The sequence below is a fragment of the Phoca vitulina genome, unplaced genomic scaffold (genome assembly GCF_004348235.1).
Source record: "Phoca vitulina isolate PV1807 unplaced genomic scaffold, GSC_HSeal_1.0 scaffold26, whole genome shotgun sequence".
Classification (NCBI taxonomy): Eukaryota; Metazoa; Chordata; class Mammalia; order Carnivora; family Phocidae; genus Phoca; species Phoca vitulina.
This window is the reverse complement of record NW_022589729.1, coordinates 1,065,770-1,091,897: the sequence shown is the minus strand read 5'-3', so window position 1 is coordinate 1,091,897 and position 26,128 is coordinate 1,065,770. Positions and strand designations below refer to the sequence as shown.

Sequence of the window (26,128 nt, the reverse complement as noted above, 5' to 3'; positions counted from 1 at the left end):
AGCGGGGCCATATAGCTCTTCTCGTGGGTCTCTTCCATCTGTCTCCTCTTCAAATCACTACACATTCAGCCTGGCCCAAAGCTACTCTGAGAACAGGATTTTACCCATTTCACTAGATAAGAAGAGGTACATATGTTGCTTATACATAAGGAGTTACTCCATGCGACTCAAGGACCAGAAGATAGGTGTGTAGACTTCTTTATCAAATATAAAACGAACATAAAATTCTAAGTGGCAATCAATCAGTAACAAATTACATACTCAGATCAATGCCTGGCGTATAGATGCCATATTGTGTACAAATACGTATCACGCATACCTTCCTTTAAAGTTTGACAACAGGTGTTGACAATACAATTGTATCTCTTTGAACATCTCTGCTGTTCCTGTTTACTTTTTTCTCCTTTGCCTCCAACCCCACTCCCACCGCACAGATACTTGAATCCCTGGCCTTTAGCCCTGGAATCAAACCAGACACTCTGAGGGTCAGCGTGTGCCTTCGTGAATTATTATTGTCCTCTGAGTATTCTCTGAGAATTTCTATCCATTCTCTTATCTATCATAGCCATTGCTGAAAAAAATATGTAATTATTCAGAAAATTAAAAGGATAAATATATTCTTCAGGGACCAAGTAAGAAACATGTTTTTTCTTTGGGGTGGGGGTGGTGGTGGTTCATCTTAGTTTCTCTTACAAAGACTGTGTCTGTATTCTGGTTGTTCATAGTTTTTGTTGCTTTTTGTATGCCTGGGTGGTCTTGAGCCAGATGACATTTGGATTTAGAAGAGATTTCTATGTATCAAACAAGACCACTTTGTAACAACAACAATAAAGCATCTGCAATTAATTCTGGACTGGATTCTCCAGAACTGGACTAATGAGACAACCCAGAATCCCAATCTCTAGTATGTTTGGATGTGCCAGAGACCAAGATGCTTTTCTTCCAATAAACAGTCAAGTAATATGTGAGAAGCCTGTGTAAGTAACCCTCTGCTGGATATCCCCCAATGAACAGGCCCGCAAGCATGCACACCACACCACACTTCCTTGGCTCCGTTCCCGTGCCCCATCAGGTCTCCAAAGAGACTGTAAGGAGTAAAGGTAACCAAGCCCAGAGCTGCTGACACAGAAAGAAGGATCCATCAGTAGCATATTTCTTTAATCATTGTTATTTACAATTTATCATCTGACAGACTTACAGAGAATAAATAAAGAAAAGAAAATATACAATTGGTATCTTGTTTCTTTTTCTAATACAGAGAACTTTTACGTATTCTATTTTGGAATGACTATGATAGTTTTAAGCAGAGATCAATTGGTTTGCTCTTTACCCCTTGACAAGACACATCATCCTCCAAAGCCTACAAAACGAGGCCCAGATATTCCCTCCTCATAGGAAGAGTGAGCCTTGTTGGTTCAGAAACTCAATCCTCAGAAAAAGTTAGCAGACAACAGGGTAGAAGAACAGGGTATCATGAGTAGTAAAGGACATAAAATGTATAGGCTAGGTTACAAACTCTTGGGTGTGTTTACAGGAATCCTACCCAATTCCAACCATTTCTAAGCCTCTTTTCAAGAAAACAGGTGATTGCCTTATCACATTGTGCTTTCCCTTGAGTCTCTTTGCAAATTCTTCCCTCATATGCTTTTGTGAATATGGGTAAGCACAGGCTAGCTGGGGACTCTGATCCTTCTTTAGAGGTTCTTGACAGGTGTCTGCTGGAGAAACCAGAAAGCTTGTTTCAAATAGGCTGGGCTTGCGGCCAGAGTCCCTCCCTGCTCTTGATGGGGTGTCTTGTAGAGAACTGCCTTGCACTGCTGTCTAACTACCCCAAAGAATGAGGTATCTACAAAGATCTATTTCATCCTTAGAAAATATACAAATGGAGAATGTACTTCACCAGGTACGAATCTGGGCACTTTTCTCTCTTTCTTCGTTAGAAAATAAATTTGCATTATAGCAAAGCAGTTCTCCCTAAATTCACCCCAGTTATGCTGGATGACAAGTTTCGGTTTCTGCCTTTTATTCATTCCAAAAACGACACTCAGCAAATACTTACTGAGTGCTTGCTATGTGCTTGGAACTTGACAGGGCATGCGGTAGGCAGTGTGAACACAGGAATCATCTTGTGACCCACAAATAGGGCAGGTGAAAGATGCCATCACAAAACTCACAGCTGTTTCAATTCCCCCACCCCAGGTTATTTCTGTGTTTACATTTAATTTGGTCCAATGTAGCTGTTATTCCACTTAAGAATTGATATTTAGGCAAATGAAATGTCTCTACTATTCTGAACTTTGTGTTTCATCACACACTAGAGGACTCTTTGCCATTGTACCCTATTCCTTTCACAAACCAGCCCTGGTGCCATTAACTAAGTGCCACCCAGCTCTTGACCAAAATACTGGTTTACCCTAAGTCCCCCACCTGCCACCATTACAAACCCTACTCACTTATAGGAACTGTGGGGACCATCCCGAATGCCCCACACCTGATTCTCTAGCCAGCAAGCTCCATGCAGGTCTCACTGTCTCTGTGTTTCCAAATCCTTCTAAGTTGTTCTTGGATTGTTCCAGATGCTAAAGAGCCAAACTAGTCAGAAAATGTAGAAGCAGTCTAGGCAGGATATTGCTCATTGATAAATGAACAGATTAATGTGTTATATTCTCTTTAGAATTTTGTAGAATTGTATCCAGATAGTGTTTTTCCTGCTGCATCCAAGCAAGGCCAGGTTACAAATTAGAAAGGGATGAAGTATCCAGAAAACTAAGTAAGTACATGTAAAAAAAACTGGTGAAATCTGCGTAAGGTCTGTAGTTTAGTTAATAGTATTACAAATGTCAACCTTCTGGGCTTGAAAATAGACAATGGTTACAGAAGATGTTATCAATGGGGAAAGCCTGGTGTCAGGGTAGGGCTGCTCTACTATTTTCCCACCTTCTTACGAGTCTTAAAAGTATTTCAAAATAACAAGTTTTTTTTTTTTTTTAAGATACAGCAAGTAAATAATTACCCATCACTTGTCTGCCACCAAGCAATGCAGCTAATTGTGCCAGAGAACTCAAAATGCCAAAAAATCCAATGACCGTTAACCATTCTGGTCTTTCTGTCTTGATTCAGCATTCCAAGACATTTACCAAGTGGAAAAGATATTCATCTGTTTCTATAAAAATGTTAAATTTCAATTCAGAAGGATTTCCCAGCATAGATCAGGATCTGCAAATTCCAGAAATATTTTGGGACCTACCATATGCCCTGCCAGAAGTCAGGGGTCTTACTGAAGAGACCACGATGGCAGGTATACCAATATAAATTCAAGTTCGGATCAAAGACTTATGTTGGAGTAATCTAAGCCCTAACTATAAGTTTCTTCATTTTTTTTCAGTTTTGGGCAAAACAGATGCTGTTCTGTTTTAGAATATTTCCTTGGAACATCTTCATGTCTCCCTCTTGCAGACACTCCCCTTCTTCTGTTCCCCGTTACTCAAAACACATGGCTTAGCCCCACATCATGGCTTTCTTGTGGGTCTGGATGGGACTAGAAAAACACATGGTTCCAACGTGGCACATACCTCTTTGCATAGATATCAAACAAGACTTAGTCTTGTCTAACTTCAGCCCATTGTTTCAATGTTTCCCTGTGGCCTTTCTGGGCACAGCATTAATGGGCATTATTTAAAGTGGATATGGTTAACAGAAGCAAGAGAAGGGGGAAGGAGACCCATGAAATGCCATAAATTCCCTATCTCTAGGTCTTCATTTCCAAAGTGGCACTTGGGAACCAGTCTAGTTCAGGCAAAGGGTTGATTTCTTCCCACCACCGGGATCCCCAGCACCTGCAGGGGTCCAAAAGCCACCGATGCTCTAACGGCCCCCTCCCCCACCACCTCGCAGCCGAGAAGACCCTTCCCTGACGGCTGCTTATGTGTTTCTGTCAGGGCTTGCCCTTTCTGAAAACTCTGAAAAGCTCCCCTCCTTTTCATACGTCACACCTGCCTTTTCATTTTTCAATAAATACGTTTATAATCTCTATCATTCAGAATTTCTTTCTCTATACACAGCTATCCTTTATCTTCAAGACGCTTGCTTTTCCTGCCCTCTCTCGGACCTCTCTTCAGAGATTCACTCTCATGCTTCAGCACGGGTCCTCACCTGTGCCACCTGTTTCTACCTTGCCACCCTGCCCCGCCCTGTGTCCTTCCCTGCATACCCTCCCTTACCTCTTTCTGTGTCGCCTTCTCTCTGGTTCCCACCCACCTCCCCCACTCAGCCACGTGCACATTCACTGCTTCACTCTTGACTCCAATTCCATACAATGCTCTTTGTTACACTGTCTCGTGCACTTGTAAGTGACCTTTCCAGGCACGAAAACCACATTCTCTCCCCGGTGCCTCTTCCCACTCCAGATCTCATCTGATCGCATATGTGTCTGGACGGCACATCAAGATGTGGACCTAGTTGTCAGCCCATTCACTGGCAAAAGTATGAATTTAAATCTGCCAATCCACAAACACAATCTGGACATAAACTATTTCACATATGTCTTCAAGAGGACAACTGACTACACACGTAACAAAGCCCCCTGTCTGGCTGTCCCTTTTCCTATGTCCCTTTCTAAAAATTCCCAGCTACATTCTTCTCATCGAGGTTGGAGCTACTTTTAAATTTGACATACTAAGCCTTCACCATGTCCTCTATCGGGTCTGTTGGGTCTGTGCAGCGAGGCTCTGTGGGTCCGACCCGGCTAGACACTAGACCTGTGTCTGTGATCAAGAGTCTCGGTGCCGGAAAATGAGTGTCCTCCTCCCGGGACAGGGTCACTGTACGGGAGAACGCATGCTTGCCAGCCACTTGAAACAGATCACTCTGTGACTCAAGGCCAGGGAAATCCAGACACACTAAGTTGATTTTCAGTATGATTTTTTTTTTTTTTAAATATGGGATCATGGAATGCAGTGAATTAAGGCAGAAAGGTAAGAAGAAAGAAGTGGCGAGATGAGGCGAAGATGGGGATATGATGTCTTCTCCTGCCACACAAGAAATCGTGGGGCACGATCTGCATGGAGCCCTCCCAAAGGCATGAGGATGAAGGAGGACAGGCTGCCTGCCCTGATTTCAAGGCCCTTTGATTCTACTGAAGTGAGGTGATTAGGCAGGGGGTGCCCGGATAAAACACTACTTCTGGATGTTTCTGTGAGGGTGTTTCCAGATGACATTAGCATTTGAATGGGTGCATTGAGTGAAGCGCATTGCCCTCTCCCCTGTGGGGGGGCCTCATCAAATCCATTGAGAGGGGTGGGGGAATAGATGAAAAAGACAGCAGAAGGGGGAATTCGCGCTCTCTGCCTGACTGCTGAGCTGGAATGTCAGTCTTCTCCTGCCCTCTGTTTCTCAAAACTTTCCCGGGTCTGCAGCTTGCGGGAGGCAGATGGTGAGACCTTGAAACTCCATAATCATGTGGGCCAATCCCTTATAATAAATTATATATATCTATGTATATATATCCTATTGGTTCTGTTTCTCTAGGGAACTCTCTAATACATGAAGTTAACCCTGGTCTTGAAGGCAGAGGATAGGGGATAAGAACATGTCTGGCCCTGCACATATGAACTGAGATATGTCTGTGGAAATGCCTGGTAACACTTCAAAGCACTGTACCAGGGGTGTCCGTTACTATTATAGTGAGTTCCCTGCACGATTCCTTCTGCTGACCACGATTTTCAGAGCAGGAGAGGACCAGATAAGGGAATCCGTATCAACTGTAGAATTATCCAACCCGCCCTGCACATATCAGGACTGGGAGAGGCTTCAAGACCATCTAATCCAATGTCCTCATTTTACAGATAGGGAAACGGAAGTCCAGAAAGGTAAGGTGACTTGTCCAAGGTGACACGCTTGGCTTGGGGCAGAAGTAGGACCAAAGCTCCCAAACCAGCGCTCTCCTGACTCCCAAACCTACAATCTCTACAGAATTAGTCCTGGGAGAGACTGGAGCCCAGAGTCAAAGGACAGCGATGGGGGCAGGTATTCACTGGGGGCAGGTATTCACTAGGGTCAGAAGATGATCTGGGGGATTTGGGAACTTTGCTTCTGCTGCAGCCTGGAGCAATGCTGAAGGCTGAACAAGGGAACAGTCAAGTCCCTGAGCGACTGTGTACAAGGGGGACCAGGTGAGGGCTCCAGAAACAGACCCAAGGACTCAAGACTATTTCTTCTGAGCTTGGGAAGTTTATTCTATAAGTTTTTCTTATAGAAAAACTTGAGAGGCCCCCTTTCCTGCTTCTCACTAAATCTGAGCCCTTGTGGAGCATAAAGCTCACAGTCCGTTCTGAGAGGACTCATTTGACAGTGTATCAGTCTCCATGAATTCTGAACCCAGACCGTCCCGATTTCTCTTCTGCTGGCCACACCATCTCTGAGGCCAGAGTGTGTATGAAGCAGAGGCAGTGAATGACTTCTCTTTCGTGCTCACCCTGTGTCTCTCTGAAATCAAGGACTCTTAGGGTTAAAAGGACATTAAATATCATCTCATACAACCATTTACCTTCTGTTTGAAAGCCTACATCTCTCTTGTCTATTCTTCAGCCTACATCTGAAGCTCTTCAGTGACGAAGGACTCCCCCCACCCCCCACCTTCTGGAGGTGGCCCATGTTCTGCTGGCTAGGCTTTCTCTAATAAGGAGTAGAAATCTATCTGCTTGTAACTTTCCCTCACTGGCCCTCATTGGTCAACATTCTGGAAACGCGCAGATCTACTCCCTATTACACACAGCCTTCAGACATGGGTTCCCTGGGGGATGCATCCACTAAAAGAGCTGAAAGACTTAGAGAAGATGAATTAAAGGGCCTGTGATCCAGACATCAAAACACCAGTCTTTACTGATTCAAAACCAGGCTCTCACTGAAACACACACCTGATAACATCTGAACAAGAAGAGGACCCTCTGCAGAAATCACAGGTGGCTAGCACACCTGTTACCTGTCCTCCACAGACCTCTTTTCCTATATCCATTCTCTGTTCAAGAATCCTTCCATGTACGAGGTTCTTTTTTGGCAAGTGACAATTCCCCTTCATACAGCCTTGCAGTAGACATTCTCTCCTATGCACATCCTCTGTGTTGCCTACACATATAGACCATATCGACCTTACCCTTGACCCCCGCCCACAAATGAACAAAACACCCACTCCAAAAAGCGGGAGTTTCTTAAGCATGTATCATCTGCTTTGACAGGAGAGGGAAACACAGAGGGCAGGACATGTCCAGAGGGTCAAATTAGGAAACCAAGAAATCTATGATCAGTTGCTGAAAAACAACCATTGCATCCGATTCTCCACACCTACCGAGTGTTTTCCCTAAGGCTCATCTCATGTTTCCTAAGACATTAGTATTCTTCAAGTTTTTCGTTCTGAAAATACGTTTTAAAAGGTGACATGGGAAAAATATTGTAGCATCTGCACATTTATAAACATAGCATATTTAACCTTTATAAATTATCTAAATTGTCTAGCCTGCTATCCAACACTTTGGTATATTAAGTAAGATTTCTTTACTAGATTTTATCTGCCCTAGGCTTTTTTTTTTTCTTTTTTTAGTTCTTTAATGTAAAAAAAAGAGTATATATGGGTTGGGAGTAGAGAGTGAGGGAGTGGAGTGAAGGGAGGCCAGGGACAGAGAGAGAGAAGCCAACAAGCCTCTGCCTCCCAGGCCCATTCAATGTCCAGACGGAGTGGCTTAGGTGTGGGTGAGGGGTAGGTCTCACGAGAAGGACCTGGGCCATTGGAACGTCGCCAGGCAGGGAAAGCATCACTCGTCCCCTTGTTGAAGGAGCAGAAGGTGGATTTCCTGGAACGAAGGACGGTGCTTGGTGTCTCTTCTCCAGCAGCTGAGCATCAGCTTATACACAGAGTCAGGGCAAATGGCAGGCTGGGGGAGGTAAGTCTTTGAAAACAAAAGTGCACAAAAAACAAGAATGTTAAGAAGAAGGGCAAAAAGGAAGTGTAGTTGCACTGTGATTTTATTTGCCTCCCTCCCTGCTTGAACTTGAAACAGGCTTGGTGTCTGCTCTTCCCATTCCTGTCTCGGCCCCGTCCCCTTCCCTTGTGCCTCGTTGTCTGGACTAGGATCTCCTGATGAACCACTCTGAGGTCCCTATCATCACGCAAAAGATGAACCTGAAGCAAAAAGAGGTCTCAAACTGAAAAGCAAGTGGTTAAAACACAAAATCCTCCATTTATGGCCCATGCACGTTGAGGTTGATCTTGGCCGAACCAATTGTGGCGGTTGGGGGGGGGGGGCGGTGGCGGCAGCACGCTGTCTCAGCTCCTCCACTGGAATAGGACCCTAGCCGGATACAGACCCTGCAATGTATCCACATCCCGGGATGTATCCATGTCGCTCCTACTGTCATGTTCTCTGCGACCCCCTCCCCCAGACTGGGCCACGGAGAGGAGTCTGCTGACCACAGAGTCCACCTCGAAGCTGATAGGGTTGAGAAATGACTGTCCCTGCACTCTAATATCAAACATTTAAAATGTGAATCCTGAAATGTTAGTAATAAAACTTAAAGTAATTAAATGCTGTAAAATGTAATCAAGTGTAAATTTGATAAATTATGTTTAGTAATTAATGTGCTCAATTTAATAAATTTTTATTGACAATTTAAACTCACACCTATAGGCAAGAAGCTTACTCAGCATATAATACTAATATTTGATTTTGACCTTGGCTTCACTCAAATACTAAACTTCACTATTCGACCTTTTGGTGGTTGGTGAAAATATATTTGGTTCACTACTAGTATTTAGTGAAGATGAAATAGTGGGCCCTTTTAAGCAGAGTATTCAAAAATAAATAAGAAAAACAAAATCCTGGAGATTGTTAGAAATTAAAACAAAACGAGGTCAACCTGGGGTCATGACAGATTAGTCCAGGAGAAAAAACATTTTTTTCCTTGGTCCTCTCACTTATCTCTGCACACAGGAGTAAATTTGCCCTTTGTCATGGTAAGAAAGCAATTATTTTTATAACCAAGATAGATAATTTGGATCCCCTGCTCCCAAAATCTCTACAAAGTGTCGAGATAAAATGAAATTCCAGGACCTCTCCCTCTCATTTTCAACCTCCTTATTGTCTTATCGCTTGTCCTTCCCTTATCTTTTCTTGCTTCAATGTATTTAAGCCATTTAAGCCATCAGAGAATCGAGCTTTTCTTTCTGCAAAAGCCTTCTCCTCATCCCCGGCTGTCAGCTTGAGCTGCCATGTTCCAGGGCGCTGTGGCCGGGCCACTCTGGGGAGATTCAGTGCCCCAGCCACATCAACAAGCCCTAAATCCTACATCTCACAGGGACTTTACAAACTGAGCCAGCCAAAGAAATCTTAGACTATCCTGACTGGGAATTGGGATCCTTGTCAGCATGGGGATCCAGCTTTTCCCAGGTTCTGAGAGGCCACGGTCCAGGATGCACCTGATCATCTCTGGGCATATAAATCTAGAAACACTGCTAAATATTTAGTCCAAACCAAATTATTAACTACTGCCAATAAATCCCTTATTCACTTGAAAACTTCTATTTTTGTTTGTATGTATTTCAACCAGGAGGACAAACCACACAGTCTAGATCAAGAAATAGAGCAAACACGAGAGAGAGAGGATTTTATTTCCTGATGTAACTAACCCCTCATATCCTCCAATGACCATGGGTTGCCATATGGATAAAGCAGAGTGTAGGGCTGGCCGGGCAGGAGTCGGGGTACCTCTCGGTCTTTCACATCATCTGGATAATTAGTGACCAAAGACTGCCATCCAGGTGGCCCATCCCAGCTCAGGCTAACCTGCTAAGTCAGGACTTTCTTCCTCTCGCCTTCTGGAGCACCCAGATCCAGACCTGGCCATCCCCAGCAGTTCTCACCTGCCTCCCTTGGTCTCGGAAGAACTCTCCAGTATTCTCGATGACCTGCTCATCTGACAGCTGGGAATAGGGCTGCTCCTGGCAAAAGGTGAATGTCTCCCACAGAGTCACCCCAAAGGCCCACACGTCACTTGCTGTCGTGAATTTGCCCTGTTTATGCAAGGAAAAGAAGAGGAAAACGGAATAGCCTATGAGTGACAAGAGCAGGTAAGATCCACATGACCTACTTACCCCCTTCCACTACACAGGGCAAGGAACACTAAAAGTGCCACGATGTGTATGGAGAATCTAAAATGACAAAGTCAAGTTGTTCTGACATCAAGCTGCAGGCCACTGTCTCGCCCTCCTGTTCTCAGCTTAGGTCCGCTTCTCCTGCAGATGAGATCCCAGGGCTGAAAGAGGTGCAGCCATAAGCTATCTGACTCTCCCAGTGAGTGTCAGAAGCTCAAACTTCAGGCCGGAGGGCAGCCTTGGGAAAATGCCCATGGGAATGGCAAAATAAGAATGGGAAAAGGCAATCATTTTTACATTAGAGGTAGAGGAATCTAGTTTAAGTGCCAGGAGAGGTCCCTGGGAGAATCCAGGACTCTTACTTCCCAGGTCAGTGGAAGTCACAGTCTTGAAAGGGCAGACCAGCATGCGACAGCAATGGGATTCAGGTGTAATCGGCACGTATAAAATTGTGCACATTTCCTACTCAATAAATACAACGCTCAAGTACATGTTGTTATTCATCCTTATTTTTTCAGATCAGAAAAGTGAGACAAGGGAGGTTTACTAAAATCACCTAGAGAGTAAGGCCATGAGTAATGAAAAAAACCGAGATATATAGAACAGGATCCTGTGAATCTCACACTAATCCTCTTTCACAACACTATACAATACCTTTAATGGGACCAATGCTCACTAATCACATTAGAGACGGGTAAAATATGTGCTTCACATACAGAGGTGATAAAGATCCTTGTGAGGATTTATGTAAACTGGGGTATATCACAGCATCAGTTGTAATCGTGGGAAACTGGAAAGCACTTACATATCAAATTGCAGAGATGTTATTAAATTATTGGATAAATACATACACTGGACTATTACGCAGCCATTAAAACCATGTTTTTGAAGAATATTTAATGACATAGGAAATGCTAGTGATATAGAATTATATGCGCATAGCATCGTCCTGGTTATGGAATGTAATTATCTGTACCCAGCAGTCCCCCTTATCTGCAGTCCCCCTTTCCACGATCTCAGTTACCCACAGTCAACAGCGGTCCAGAAGCAGAGCATCCGCCTTCTGATGGATCATCAGAAGGTCAGTAGTAGCCTAACGCTACATCACAGTGCCTTGCAATGCACCCACTCCACCTCGTCATGTAGGCACTGCAGCATCTTTTATCGCCACAAAAGGAAGGGTGAGTGCAGTGCAATATTTTGGAGAGAGAGAGAAACCATACTTACATACCTTTGACAGTATATTGTTCTGATGGTTCTATTTTATTATTAGTTACTGTCTTAATCTCTTACTGTGCCTGATTTCTATATTAAAATATTAAAATATATATACCTTTATCATAGATATGTATGTATGGGAAAAAGCATAGCATGTATAGGGTTCAGAGCTGTCTGCAGTTTTAGGCATCCACTGGGGGTCCTGGAACATATCCCCTGCAAATAAGGGGGAGACTACTGTATGTACACTCATACACACATACACAGAAATGTGTGTATAGAAAACAACCCTCAAAGGAAATATGCCAAAATACTAATAATGGTTATCTGGGTGAGAGAACGGGAATGACTATATATATTTTTTCATTTCAAATTTAATGAATCCTTTAAGAATATGAACAAGAGATAAACAGATCAACTATAAATGAACAAAGCTAGATTGCTCTCAGGCTTTTCTCTGCAATACTAAATGACAAAAGACAAAATTACATGTACACAGCATTGTAGGAAGTAAATGTTTAAAGTCTAATAATTCCATAAATCAGCCAAGTGGTGTAAAATCAACAATAAAATGTCTCAAACATGCATGGTCAGAAAATACACCTCCAAGAGAGACATTTGGAAAAAAATTATTCGCTTGTGGTCCAGAATACCAAGAATTGAATAAAAATTATAAAGCAAAGAATGATGAACTTAAAATAAAAATTAAACAGTGATAATCATTAAAATAAACATATAGACATCAGTCTAAATACTTCATTAGAAACATGGTTATGAAGTTAATACAGAAGAAAAATATTTTGTGTGGATATCATTTAAGTGATAAGGTTTTTAATATCCTTGATTAATGAAGACCAATCAGTAGGTCGAAAAGGGTAGAGAGAAAAAAAATGATCCTAAATCCCTTATGATGATAGGTGCATTTTTAACCTTGTCCCCAAATTTCCTGTAGTGAGAATGTTACATTTCATCAGCAGAAATAGGCAAGTGTTAAAAAATAATAATAATTAATACACCAAGTAAATTATCTCAAGTCAGAGAAAATATCAGCATCTGTTGTTTGCTTCCTACTGTCTCAGGTTTGTCCCTATGGGCCACGTGCACCTGCCTACACGTCAGTTGCTGAGATAGGGCTTAAAAATGTGAGGAACTCTGGGGTTCCTGGGTGGCTCAGTCGGTGAGGCGTCTGCCTTCGGCTCAGGTCATGATCCCAGGGTCCTGGGATCAAGTCCCGCATCAGGCTCCTTGCTCGGCAGGGAGTCTGCTTCTCCCTCTCCCTCTGCCCCTCCCCCCACTCATGCTTCCTCTCTCTCTCTCTCACTCTGTTCTCCCTCTCAAATAAATACATAAAATCTTAAACAAACAAACAAAAAAAAACCCGTGAGGAACTCACCAGCAAGATGCTCTCCCAAGACATCCAGCGGATGGGGAGCACTGCCCGGCCCTGGATCCGGTAGTAGTCACCACTGTACAGGTTTCTGCTCATTCCGAAGTCAGCTATCTTGATGGTATAGTTCTTACCCACTAAGCAGTTTCGTGTGGCCAGATCTCGGTGGACAAAATTAAGGGAGGAAAGGTACTTCATGCCGGAGGCAATCTGGGTAGCCATAAACTTCAGGTTGGCATAACTGAGGGAATAAAAAGGAAGAAAGTGGCCTATGGGAAGAGGAAGCCATGAGAGGAACGCTTTCTACAGGTGGTCCCAACAAACTGGAGTTTCAGCCTCAACATCCCTTCTCTGTTCTCAGTGAATCTCTTTGCTTTCCCCCAAAAGGCAGCGGCACCATTATTTCCTGCGTACTAGCCTCCCCGCCATGCCAGAACACTGAGGAACTTTAACATTCGCTGCTCCCCATCTTCAGAGCCCAGGTTAATCTCATGAACACAGGGAAGAGATGGGAGACCTGGCTTATTTACCTGACAGTGGGTGCGTTGCTGGAGGCAGAACTGGGGGGCTCATGGCGGGAAAGAAACTGATTGAGATCTCCATTCTCCATGTACTCAGTGATCATGCACAGAGGGTCGTCGGTGATGCACACGGCTAAGAGGCGGATGATGTTTGGGTCCTTGAGCCGGGACATGATCTTTATCTCCTTAAGAAAATCATTCCTTTGGAGGACACAGACATAGGTAAACCCAGAGGTTGCCAGGGTTAGAGACAAGAGGGGGAAGAAGACACAGCAAAGCCTAGTCCTACCCATTATCCCGAGTCTTGTTTCCCTTGGGATAACCTTTGAGAGGACAGAGAAGTTGGTACCTAGAAACTATCTTATTCTATACATCCCGGAATAGTATTCACCCTTATGCAACTATAATCTTTTTGAGAACATGAACCATGACCTGCTCACATTTGCATCCCTAGAATCCAACAAAAGGCTCACCACATAGAAAGTGATTACCATTTGCCGAATCAAATATATGCTGCTAAAAACTAGTCTGCAAAATGAAATCTTTCCCTGGAAATCATATCTTAAGTGCACTGGGGTATTTACCTTTTTAAAAGCCATGGACTCACTCTACTAATAAAGCAAAGAAATCTTTTATAAAGTGAATAATGATCCTTTGGTTTGTCTGGTAAGTCTTTATTTTTCTCATACTGGCTCTTTGTAGTACAGGACACACCAGCAATCACTCATAACACACACTGAGCAACCTGTTCAAAATAGAGCTGTTTAAATCTCATGGTAGTAATGTGGAGTCATTTCAAAAACAGTACTCACTTGACCAAGACTGGAACTGTTTGAGTACCCCACCCTTGAGTCTCAAAATGTGCTCTCACCTGCCCAGGAACAATATTTGGGTCAGTGAGACCACCAGCCCACATTCTTAAAACTATCAGAGCAGATGAGTTACGAATCCCCTGTGAGTTTTCTAAGAACCCTGGACTGGGAGTCATATTGTGTCAATATAAAACCTTTGAAATCAATGCAGTCCTGATGTGACACACCCCCTCTTTCATTCCCCCTCCACTCAAAACCAGGGGTTTCCACAGCTTGTGGAGACCAGAGTCTAGGCCATCCTTCACTGCTAAATTGCAGTGGGCACAGGTGGAGGGACACCAAACCTCACCAACCAAAACAATGGGCAAAGGCTTTGTTATATCCTATGTTTTTTTTTCTTCTTGCTACTCTCTCCAATTGTGTGCTAAGGTTAGTATTAAGAATACTCCCTCTCTCTAAGGGACCCAGAGGATGTCATTTTTCATGCATACTAATGTCTTTAAGATTGAGGTTCTCACAGTTAAAATTCCAGTTCTGTTCCCTCACCTTTCTTTCTTCTTCACATCTGTCTACTGTAAGACTTTTTTTTTTAATTAATTAATTTATCTATTTTTTAAATTTTATTTTATTTTATTATGTTATGATAGTCACCATACAATACATCATTAGTTTTTGCAAGACTTTTAATGAAACTCTACCATTCTTGGCATTTCCAATAATTTGGGGAAGAGGACTAATAAGCTTTCTCTCACTTTGAATATCAGTGAGACAAATCAAGTCAACACAAATGGGAAAACACATACGTTACCCAGATGTGCAGACTTTTCTGAGACACAGACAACCAGCTTTCAACCAGCATGCCTCTCTGGGTGAGGATTAACTCACCATTACTGTAATGGAAAGGCTGTCAGACAATGGAGTATGGCTGGAAACTGCAATTTATGTAGAAAAGGATCCAAGAGACTATTAGCCAGTTTGGGACACTGCTAAAGGACTGTAGGATCCTTTTGCTTTGAGGTCCATGGATACTTTTCCAAGTAGAGGTAGCTTCTCATTTGGGGGGTTGCTGGACATAGAAGAAAAGGAGCATAAAAGAGAAAACAAAGGAATGAGAAAGTAAAAGGAATAAAGGAGAAGGGAGGAGACTTAGCAAGAAAGTTGTGTGTGAACGTGGAAGTCAGCCAAGAGGCGGTAATGACATTCGGGAGTACGTCTGTTCATCATGGTCGAAGGAGCACATATTCAGGCTCTGTGCAAAGGGAGTTCAGAAGTCAACCCGCTAATTCAATGGAAAGTGGACACCTGCATTTGCCAGAGACAGAGAAGAGATATGAGGCCTGCAGGCCCATCAGAAAAAGAGAGCACAACAGTGAAAGGTGAGGCAGCTCACAGACCTTCCCATCTCAAAAGAAAAAAAATTGCTCAAAGGTTTCCGGAAGTATTCCCGATCCTGAAGGTGAAATACAGAAAGGAAAATTCAAAATGCAGACCACAGACCTGGCATTCTTGTTGGCATCTGCTCGGAGCATTTTCACGGCCACCAGGACAGGCTGGTTGGCACTGACATCTAGGGCAAAATCTTTATCTTTGAATTTTTCCATCCCCTCCACTTCACAGAGATGAACCTAGACAAAAGTCATCTAGTCTCAGCATCATCGTTTCTCCGGAAGATGGCTCAGTACTCTTGCTGGGCATTTCCTGGAGATAAGCTAACTCTTACAACTCAAGCAAAATCATCAAGACTATTAAGATACATGTAACATACCTTTAATTCAAATAGCCGAGACAAACAGGGGTAAATTACCCAGCTAATATGACATGTTACTACTTTATAAAAGAAACATACATTGATTAGAACGCTAAATTTGTGAATGAATCTACAACATAGCATTTTACTCCAGTACAGTCCACTATAAAATGTCGCTCGGCATAAATGCTCCCATTTTGATTCAAGGAAGTTTAGTTACTGGTTCATACAAAACATTTCTTCTCTAAGGTAATCCCTTAGTATGGCTTAGCATTATAAGTAACTCCTATGTATTAGTAACAGAATAATGAGCCTGTGTTTTCAGCCCCGGGGACAGGATGAGTACATATGACATCACAAACAGATGCCATGAACTCTTCCACCAACACCAAACCTACCCAAGGGCAAAGGATACCACCCACACTGAAAACCAAGAACACGTTCTTCTATCTCATCTGGAGTTCAGATGGCACCGTTGAAGGGCTCCTGTTGCCACTTAAATCATGGCTTTGGATTCTCAGAAGGTTCACGTGACTGATGTAAGAGTGCAAAGTCACTGTGACATGGAGGGCGACTGGGAAGAGTGCTCCTCCTTATCTCAGTTGGCAATTCATTCCCTCGTGGCTGAGTCTGGGACTCAAGTCAGGGGCGAGGTTGTTTTTGACCACTTTACACATAACTCCCATGGAAAAGAGGAAAACAAAGTGGCTATCAAGTAGCAGGATGTTCTTGGACAGTTTATCAAAGATGATCACATCTTACGGGTCCCCACCCTCTGTAACCTATTGTAAAAAAAATTTGAAAATACTGAATGTTTTTCAGGATATCTGAAGTCTAGTGACTTGCTGGCTTTAAAAACTATACAGAAATCAGAAGACCCAGGAAGCTTTGTGAGCTCTTTCACAAAGATGAGTGGACCCAATCCCAGCCTTCTAGAGGGCAAGGAAAGGAGAGATGAGTGAAGGAGACATTCTGGTATGAATCCACTTTGGAAGGGGCACTTTTCTGCTCTCCTGGCTATTTTTATTCAACCACTATCTTTGGGATACCAAGAACTGGAGACCCCAAAAAAAGATTCAACTCACCTCCCCGAACTGGCCTTCTCCCAGCTTCTCCTTGAATGTTAGGAGTTTCCTGGGGAACTCTTCCACAGCCACATCTTTCCCTGAAAGCAGGTCCATGGTAACAGCAGGCACTGAGTAGGTGTTGCCTCCAGTCACCCCCTGCAGGTTCACAATGTCAGCCTCTGCGTAGTGGGGTGCTCCCTCGGGCCCGCTGGTCTGGGCCGGCTTCACAACGCCACTGCAGCCTGGGAAGACACCCGCAATGAGCCCGACTCCAAAGGGCATCTTTGGAGATCCTTCCAGGAAGAAAATCTGAGAGGAAGGCCAGGAATGCCCTGAAGACAGCCTATGCTACTCCATGCCATTCTCACTCAGAGAAGGGTCCCTCTAGAGACCCTTTCTTGTGGCCTTCGGAATGTGGAACATCATTTTCTCTCTTCTTCTTCTTAAACTACGTGATCATTAACAACCTCCTTGGCTAATCTTAGGGGAATTGTGGTGAAGCTAGAGGACAGTTTATGTTATATAAGGGCAGGAAGTTGGAAGACTTAATCGCGTATTTCTATAATTTTAAGACACCGTCATTGATTTAATAACCTATTTTAAGGATTAAATAACTTTCTGATGATCTAGTTTAAGATACATCCTTCCTTAAAAAAATTAAAATATGAGAGGGGAAATGTTTTAAGACTTTAGAAAATAGGTAAATTACTTTAGTTCAGCCTAGGAAATAAATTAGTTTACATCCTTTATTCTCGCTATCTCTGTAAAATTCCCTGAGTTCAATGTGCTCCTTCGATGTTTGCTATCCACTGAGTGATAAATACATGTGAGTTTCCTCTCTTCCTTTGAGAAGAACCCTTGAAAAGCCTATGCGCTCCCAGTCAGTCCTGTCTACTTCTCCATCTGGCTCTCCCCTGAACACAAGTTCTTCTACTGACTTTGGTCACTCTTCAGTTGCTGACCTTCTGGAAAAGCTGCTCTGAGCCTCAGTGATGACCCCAGAGTCCCTTCTGATGTCATTCTGCAGCACTTTTTAAAAAAAACACTGGATGTGAATCAATTGGCACTGCTTTACCAAAGCAATGCTTTTCTTGAAGAAAGGCAAGAAATATTTGCTGTCATAGAAGATCTTATATTATTCTAATAAATTTCCACCAAAGAGAAATAAACAAAAATTAGATAAACTCAGTTATCTTGAGGACTAGAAAACTGGGAATTCCAGGATGTCTTTAGCTTCATTAATTTGTTTTCTCCAGGTGAAATGCTAGTCCTGAACTTACTGCTAATGATGTTTGGTATTGGGTGAATAGCCTATCTGGGCCTCCTCATCTTCTTCCTATGGAAAATGAGGAGACCAGACTAGTTGGACTGCTTAGGTTCTGGCGTTAACACTTTAGTGACACCCTTTATTTATTTTCTTTCTCTTCTGACCTGAGGGTCCCTTTAAACACCTACTATGTGATTAAACACCTGAGAAGCACTCAGATTAGGGTAGGAGCCATGGTAGATCAATCTAGAAAGACAGTGTGGACTTCTCAGGGAAATGTGGACTTCTCTCGATGAAAACCAGATTTGGTTGAGTAGGAGCCAAGTGTCACACCTTCATAGTGCCTGTCAAGACATCTCCCTTCATTCTCTGCCACTGTGTCATCCTCACCTGACTCTTCCTCCCCTGGAGCAAACTCTGGGAGTTTTCGTATCAGCCTCGATGGCTCCTGGTAGTCAGGGCGAAGGGGAAAGATGCGATCGTAAGTGGAATTGGACTCCTGCTCACTTGGCGATGAGGAGCGGTTGTTGTTGAACATGCTGGACTCACTGGGCAGAGAAAGGCTGACTGTCATTTCATCATCCAGCATCCTCCGGGAAGCCTGAATGAGAAGGATGGGGAAGGCATGTTAGCACAAAGGGGATCATGGCTTCCTCCTCTTCTGAGACCCAGCTCTTCCACTCAGGTGAAATACCTCTCTATTACTCTTCAACTCTGCAAGCACAAGTGACAGGGATGCAGTCTGGCTCCACAAATGCCTGGGTCGTAGAAACTTAGAATAATCCTTCATTGATTGCTTCAAGGCAGAGTTTGACCCCCTAACTTCTGTGCTACCAACATTCATTAACTTTCATTGAAGCATCTATAAGCATTATTTACATGACACTATGAGAACCTATCAGTAGCCAATCAAAGATCTCAATCCTGCAGAGTTTTCAATGTTCTATTAAGTAGTGGCTTTTTGCAGACTTATCCCTTAATTGGTTTGATTTTGTGTAGACACATTAAAATGCTCATTCACTCAACAAATGTGCTGTAACATGATGGGTCAGTAGTCTACCTGATCACTCTGGCACTGTAGGTTAGGGTAATATGCCCTCAATCCTGCATTTTTACTAACCAAAAATAAAATGGCTATAAAATGGGAAAGGAAATCCCTGGGGATACTGAGGTGAATTACACCCAATAAAAGAAGAAAAAGAATAAAATAACAAATTGTTTTGGCATCCTATCCAATGTGACCTGCCTGTTCCTTCCAAAGGAAAATGAATATATGTGACTATTTGGATTTGAACACGTAAAATGTCCCACTCCAACAAACACACTTTGGGTGCTCAACGGAGAGACTTAGATGTCTGCTTCATCCCCTGGACTGAAAAGTCCTTTATTGCAATAACACCTCCAATACTGAGCATGGAACCCAGCACATAGTAGGTACTCAATAAAAATGGGTTAACTCTCTCAAAGAAAAAATGTTAAGGACACTGCCAAAAGGATCCTACAAATAATGGTTAGTCTAAAGCTATTTTGAATAATGTTTCTTGGAATACATGTATATGCTTAAGGGTTTTATACACACACACAGACACAAAACATACACACAAATCTGTCACCAGGAAAAAGTCCTGTGTCATTCCAGAGCATCTGGAGTTGTCTTACTAGGATATACAGGGTAGAAAGAATTTCTTGAAGGACCAAGTTAAATATTTCAGGGCAAAATTGTTGCTCTCCCTTTTACTTGAAGGGTCTCCAATCCAACACTCCTCTTCCAGTCCGTGGACATATTCCAATTAGACTCCCAAGAAAGACCGAGAGAAGTGTGGCAAATTCTGGCTCCAATAAAGAGAAAAAGAGTTCATAGAGTATAGAACGCAGATTCCCTCTTCCCAGTTAAAACGCAGTCATAACAAAATACTCAATAAGACACACCTCAGCTTCAAGCCATCCCATGAACCTGCAGTCCACCAGCTTCTACTACCACCAGCACCCTTTGTTGCCCCTCACCCTGAATTTAGACACCTAGTGTGTTCCGGCATTCTAGAAGAAAGGTCTTGAAATGCCTCACAGCTCAGAGCTTTTATAACCTCTCAGTCCACATCCATTTGAACTCATTGATCAGTGAAGATATCCATGGCCGACTATAGAAACACTTAATCATCAGCAGACCCCAAGAGCATCAGATACTTAGCAGAAGTGCCCAGAGAGTTGTTATCTAGCCTAAGAAACCAAGAAAAGTCATAGATATTCCATCTTTGCTGGGATATATATATTTGGAAGTTGACAAATTTCAAGACTGACAATTGGAATGAGCATAGAAAATAGGATATCAGTTGTATGATCTTGAGCAAATCACATTTTCTCAACAGAAAAAGAGTTAAATATAACTATTAAGCCCAGCTCACTGTTATTCAATGAGGTTCAAGTAAAATAATACACATGAAAAAAGGCCTTGCAGGTTGTCAAATGTTAGACAAATGTGTAAAATCTTATTCAAGTAAGTTAGATTGGACAAAGCAAATCTGAGGAGGGACCCAGAAGGAGGCATAAGCATAACTTTCAAGTACATAAAGAAGTAGAAATAGGACTATGAAAAACTTGGCTTGGATATTAACGAGGCTGAATGTTTTTCTGCACCACACATGCACGTGTGTAAATAACAGAAGAAAAGGAACAGCATTATCAGAAATTTTAGGTAGGTAGCAGTTGTGCATCTGTTAATTTTTTAAAAAAATACAGATGCCTGCACTCCCCTCCAAACCCAGTGGATCAAAACCTTCAAGGGAGATGCTTGAGTTGAAATTCAATGTATTAGGAAGAGTTTTCTGGGTTTTCTAGGGAGGTTCCAAAATCCCCATTCCAAACATGAGAAAATGGACTTAGCTTATTCTTTTCTGACTCCCTTCAGCACCAAGCTTCACCACTCCCAGGCTTCTCAGTGGCCTCGGTTAACACTCTAAGCATTTATAAGTTCTTACAGTTTGCCTTTTCTCCTGGGGTAACAATGGCTTAGGCGAGGCAAATGGAGCAGGTTCCTATCCCATGACTGCTCTGCACCTCCTCACCTTCTCCAGCATTTTCTGCCAGAACTGTCTCCAGAGGATGATGACAATGATGGCCAGGAGGATGAAGATGATGGCCACCAAGCAGCCAATCAGGATCCGGGTATTGCTGTCATCGACTTTAAGCATTGGATCTGCGACCAGGAAGAGAAAGATGGAGAACACCATCATCTCACGGGGCAAGGAAAAGCATGAGGTACTGGGCCAGAGACAGAAAGGTAGAACCTTTTCCTTCAGGATAATTCTGCAAGATGCCACCTTAACACTTCTGCTTAGTTTCGGTCTTGCTACTCTGGTATGACTTTGCTCCTCCATTGTACACACCTCCTCCTTGGGACCATAGCCTCCTCCTCCACATGTATCAGACTGGATAATGGAGAGGTTTTCCTTTGGTCCCCAAATTTTGTTCCTTTATTACCACAGCCTAGATCTACTGGCTCATAATCACACCTCATGAAAAATAGGTGAAGAGTCCCTTTGGAGACACTTGATCATATGTGTTTCCCAGATTGCTGACTCGTATGGCCAGTGACCATCTGAAGCCCTGGATACACTTTAGCATATATCTCCAATTAGAGAGACTACCATTTTATTTAATGGACTTCCACCCATTCATTGAGATCCCCACTATGGGTCTTACCTAGAAATGTCCCTTTCCTTGTTTCTGTTCCAAGCTACCCAAACTTCCATGAAGCAATTGGAACAACTCCAGACTCTGCTTTAGCTGAAGAGTCACATGAACCAGCAGTGAGGAGAGTGAGTTTGGGCCCTTTACTTCGGAGCCTACCTTTCCAGAAACCCCTTCATCCAAAGCCAGCTGGTATAAAGCCTCTTACACAGACAGTCAGGCTCTTGCAAATTTCCACCCTTCTTCATCCTCTAGAAGGCCTCTTCAACTTTAACTTTTATAACTAGAAATCACACATACCATAGGTTGTGGGTGCCACAGGCGAGGTGGGCAGGGCCCCAGAGTTGTTGTACATTGCAGCATCTGTTACAAAACAAGCATGAGTCAGAGCCAGGGAGAAGACAGCTAAGTTGTGGTTTTTCTGGAGGTAGATTGTGACCTAGCACATTGTGAAATCAATTTAGTAGGTTGCCATCAGCCTTTCTTAAAAATAAAGTCATATAATATTCTAAATTTTAAAAATCACCATTCATCTAGACAGTAAGGGCAACTCTTCTTTTGTAAAATGTTTGTTTAAATGATACTAGGTGTCATGGTACAAAAAAAGTTTAAGAAACAGTGGCTCAGTGGGCTGTGACCATGCATTATCATAAAGCATGCACAGGAAGTCAGACTCAAATTCAGTAAAATGTAGAGAGAACATGATGGGTAAGCAGGCATGGGACAGACATAGTGCTAAGAGGCTCTTTCTTTCAAGGAAATTAAGTTGTTTTCACTATGCTCATTGACCTAGCCCTTTAATTTATAAATCAAGCCTTCACCCTTATAAGTAGATTACTGATACTGGGGTGTCCTTTACTGTGATGTACAAGCTTCTAAAACTAGACCCCAAAAGCATATTTGCTAGATTGACGTTGGCAACTCATTCTCCCCTCTGATTTGTCTAACCAAGGAGGTCAGAATTAGAATACGCATTTCCCTTCAAGAAGCATGCTCTCCATAAGTCCTAATTTTTCTTCTTCTTAGCAATATTACGCAAATTGGGAGGTTTCTAGCATCTACATGTACTTTTCTGCGTTGGGTCCTCAGGCTCCAATGGAAATGAACATTGTCATGATATCAGATTTAAAACTCAAGAGATTTCCAGGAGTCAAAAACTGTAGTCCTTAGCTGCAATTGGTTATAACAGGGTAAGTATACTAATTACTCTGCCAAGAGAATAGAATCCCTGAGGATGGATGGGAATCTGTGGTCTTCCAGTTAACACAATGTAATGACACTGTTTTTGAACATCTAAATAATCTCTACTCTTAATAAATACTTCGTATAAAATAATCAATCCATTTATTCTTAAATTAAATCTTTATAACAGAAGGCAGTGAGGCGCCAAACCTGTTTTTCTAAACAGATGTTCTATTTCCTTATCAGTACATCTTAGTGAGCAAAACATCTTGAAATTTTCTTCTTTTAAAAATTAAATCAGGGGAGCCTGGGTGGTTCAGTCAGGTAGGCGTCCGACTCTTGATTTCGGCTCAGGTCATGATCTCAGGGTCAGGGATCAAGTCCCATGTTGGGCTCCACGCTCAGCATGGAGTCTGCTTGTCCTCTTCCCTCTGCTCATCTCTCTCTCTCATAAATAAATAAAATCTTAAAATAAATAAATAAAAATTTTAAAAAGTAAAAGTTAAATCAGGAAGCATGGGGTCTTTGCTTTACCTTGACATTAGTCTCTCCTCCTATCTTCCCTTATTTTTCACCTATACTTTTTGACCAGGTCCAGTGCAAGGCTCACTCTTTTGACACTGTTAAAAAGCCACTCTCTACTGAGGGCGCCTGGGTGGCTCAGTTGGTTAAGCGACTGCCTTCGGCTCAGGTCATGATCCTGGAGTCCCTGGATCGAGTCCCGCATCGGGCTCCCTGCTCGGCAGGGAGCCTGCTTCACCCTCTGACCCTCCCGCCTCTCATGTGCTCTCTCTCTCTCATTCTCTCTGTCTTAAATAAATAAATAAAATCTTAAAAAAAAAAAAAAAAGCCACTCTCTACTGACCTCTCTCTTGATCACTTATTGTTGGTATCACTTTGAGCATCTTTTGAAAAATCACTGTGTGGGTTTTGTACCCCATCTACATTGCAGTGGTACAGACAATGTCCTAAATGCCTTTTAACTTTTCAGGACTCAGCACAATCCCTACTGTCCAGTTAGTGGTCTCTAAGCACCATTCTCCACTAAAAGGAACCACAACTGCTTAAGGAAATGGTTGGCTTCATATCTGGAACAAGATGTTCAAAAAGAACTTGGGTAATTTTGTTCTTCCAGAAAATAAGACATTTATCGAAGGCTGATAGGGTCAGATCCAAAGAACACAGAGCCAGCTTAAAGGTGTGTGCTCTGGTCAAATGCAAGACAATGTGAGCATCAGAAAGAATTAATAATTGCAATTGATTAAACATATTGAATTTATTTTAAAAAAGCAATGAGTCCATAATGATACTAAAAAGCAAAACAAGTACGAAAAACAAAAACAAAACTCATTAGACATTACTGAAGGTTCCTAGGGCATCAACTCTGAAAACTGATGAAGGGAAAAAAATTAACCATGTATCCTGCCCTTCCAATGTGAACTGTATCTCAGAGTAAGCAAGTTCATGTAGTCAGAAGAAACTCAGCTGATAAATGCAGAAGGAATGCAAGAATTAGAAAAATCACCATTTAGCAATCCCTAATGAAATAAGTAATTCAAGCAGTGGTCACCAGTTTGTGGGGATAACCTGAGCCCAGAAATCAATCTTAGCGTCACTAAAGGTGAAAGAATCTAACACTACATCCCCATGATGAGGTTCAACAGCATTATCTATGATGAGATTCAAAGGACACAGCTAAATTAAATGTATTAAAATTAATGTCACTTGTTTTCAACAACAAAAAAGGACACAGCGTTATCTATGAAAATTCTTGACAAAAATAAATATTGAACTTGAATCAAAGTAGCCTGTAGATATAACTGCCAGTCTACAGGAATGACAAAAGATACAAGCTCTAGAAAATGACATCACAAAAAGCAATCAGCCAAACCAGAACAGACTTTTTTTTAAAGGACTCTTTTATATTAAAAGAGACACTTAGGAATATAATAAAGGAAATCCCCCAAGAGGGCCTTATTTGGATCCGAATTTGATCAAGCCAACTGTATGGACAATATTAGACAATGAGGGATACTTGAATGTGGACAGCCTGTTAGATAATATTAAGGAATTACTTATTAACAAATGGTGTTAGATGTTATAATGCTTTATGCGTATAAGGCATGATGCTTATAAAGAAGATGTTATTTTCTTAGATGTATTCTTAAATTTCTAGTAATGAAATCAAATAATGTCTCAAAATTTGCTTAAAATACTACAGTGAAAAGGGAGAAATAGATAAAACAAGATTGGCACATCATCAGTGGTTAGTAAGGCTGAGAGACTGACGAGGGTTCAGTGTTCTCTACTTTTGTATATATTTAGAAATTTTCATTTAAATATTTTAATAGTGTGCTTCCCCTTAACTGGCTTAATTTATACCATTTTAACTCATTGTGCTCTCATGTTTTAATCCTTTATTTTACATGCCTTTTAAACAAATACGTGAGAGCCCAGTAAATATTCTAGTCGTGCGGAAGATTCCTCTATCCACCAATGAGAAACCACCGTGCAGCCCTCTTCCTCAGATACCCGCCAATGAGCAGCTCCAGCATGCACCTGCCTCCTTCACCACCCTGCTCCCACTTCCACAGGAGGCCCCCCGGCTCCCAACCTGATTGGAAGGTGATCTCACTGAACATCATCCAGGTGTCAGCAAAGTGGTATTGGCACTTGATGGCGCTGGCCATGCGGTGGTGGAGGGGCACCGTGACGAACCGAGCACTGGGGTTGACGTCGTCCAGGACGAGGGGGAAGGACACGGAGTTCGGTTCCCACTCATTGGCCTCCGAGCGGAAGTAGCACTGCACCTCCTTAAAAATCTTCACACCTTTGGCAAACATGTTGTTGCAGTGGACCTGGCAGAGAAGGAGGCATGTGAGGGACAGGCTGACACCCAAAAGTGGCACGGGGACACAGGGCAACCTAACCTGGTAAAATCTCCCATCTGCCCATTTCTCTGAGCCCCGCACTTGGTGAATAGTTGCTCTGCAGTCTCTTGGACTTGCCTTTCCATCTTCTTCACAGCAGCCGTGATACGTTGGTCTGACCCTCTAAAACCGGGGCAGTTCCCCCAGTCCCCTCTCTGCAACTGTGTGC

At 42.6% G+C, this 26,128-nt stretch overlaps 1 protein-coding gene across 4 annotated transcripts in view; it reads right to left on the bottom strand.

Annotated features, from left to right (window-relative positions):
- Positions 1 to 891: 891 nt before the first annotated feature.
- DDR2 (discoidin domain receptor tyrosine kinase 2) overlaps positions 892 to 26,128 on the bottom strand; it is a 189,050-nt gene continuing 163,813 nt past the window's right edge. For all 4 annotated transcript variants that reach the window (XM_032422046.1, XM_032422047.1, XM_032422045.1 and 1 more), the window contains 10 exons: positions 25,644 to 25,887; positions 22,148 to 22,210; positions 21,223 to 21,353; positions 18,551 to 18,761; positions 16,912 to 17,135; positions 15,577 to 15,704; positions 13,277 to 13,468; positions 12,753 to 12,987; positions 9,911 to 10,060; positions 892 to 7,940 (listed from right to left, as the gene is read on the bottom strand). In XM_032422046.1, the coding sequence (XP_032277937.1) occupies positions 7,806 to 7,940; positions 9,911 to 10,060; positions 12,753 to 12,987; positions 13,277 to 13,468; positions 15,577 to 15,704; positions 16,912 to 17,135; positions 18,551 to 18,761; positions 21,223 to 21,353; positions 22,148 to 22,210; positions 25,644 to 25,887 (1,713 nt within the window). In that variant the 3' untranslated portion in view covers positions 892 to 7,805. The remainder of the gene's footprint in view (positions 7,941 to 9,910; positions 10,061 to 12,752; positions 12,988 to 13,276; positions 13,469 to 15,576; positions 15,705 to 16,911; positions 17,136 to 18,550; positions 18,762 to 21,222; positions 21,354 to 22,147; positions 22,211 to 25,643; positions 25,888 to 26,128) is intronic.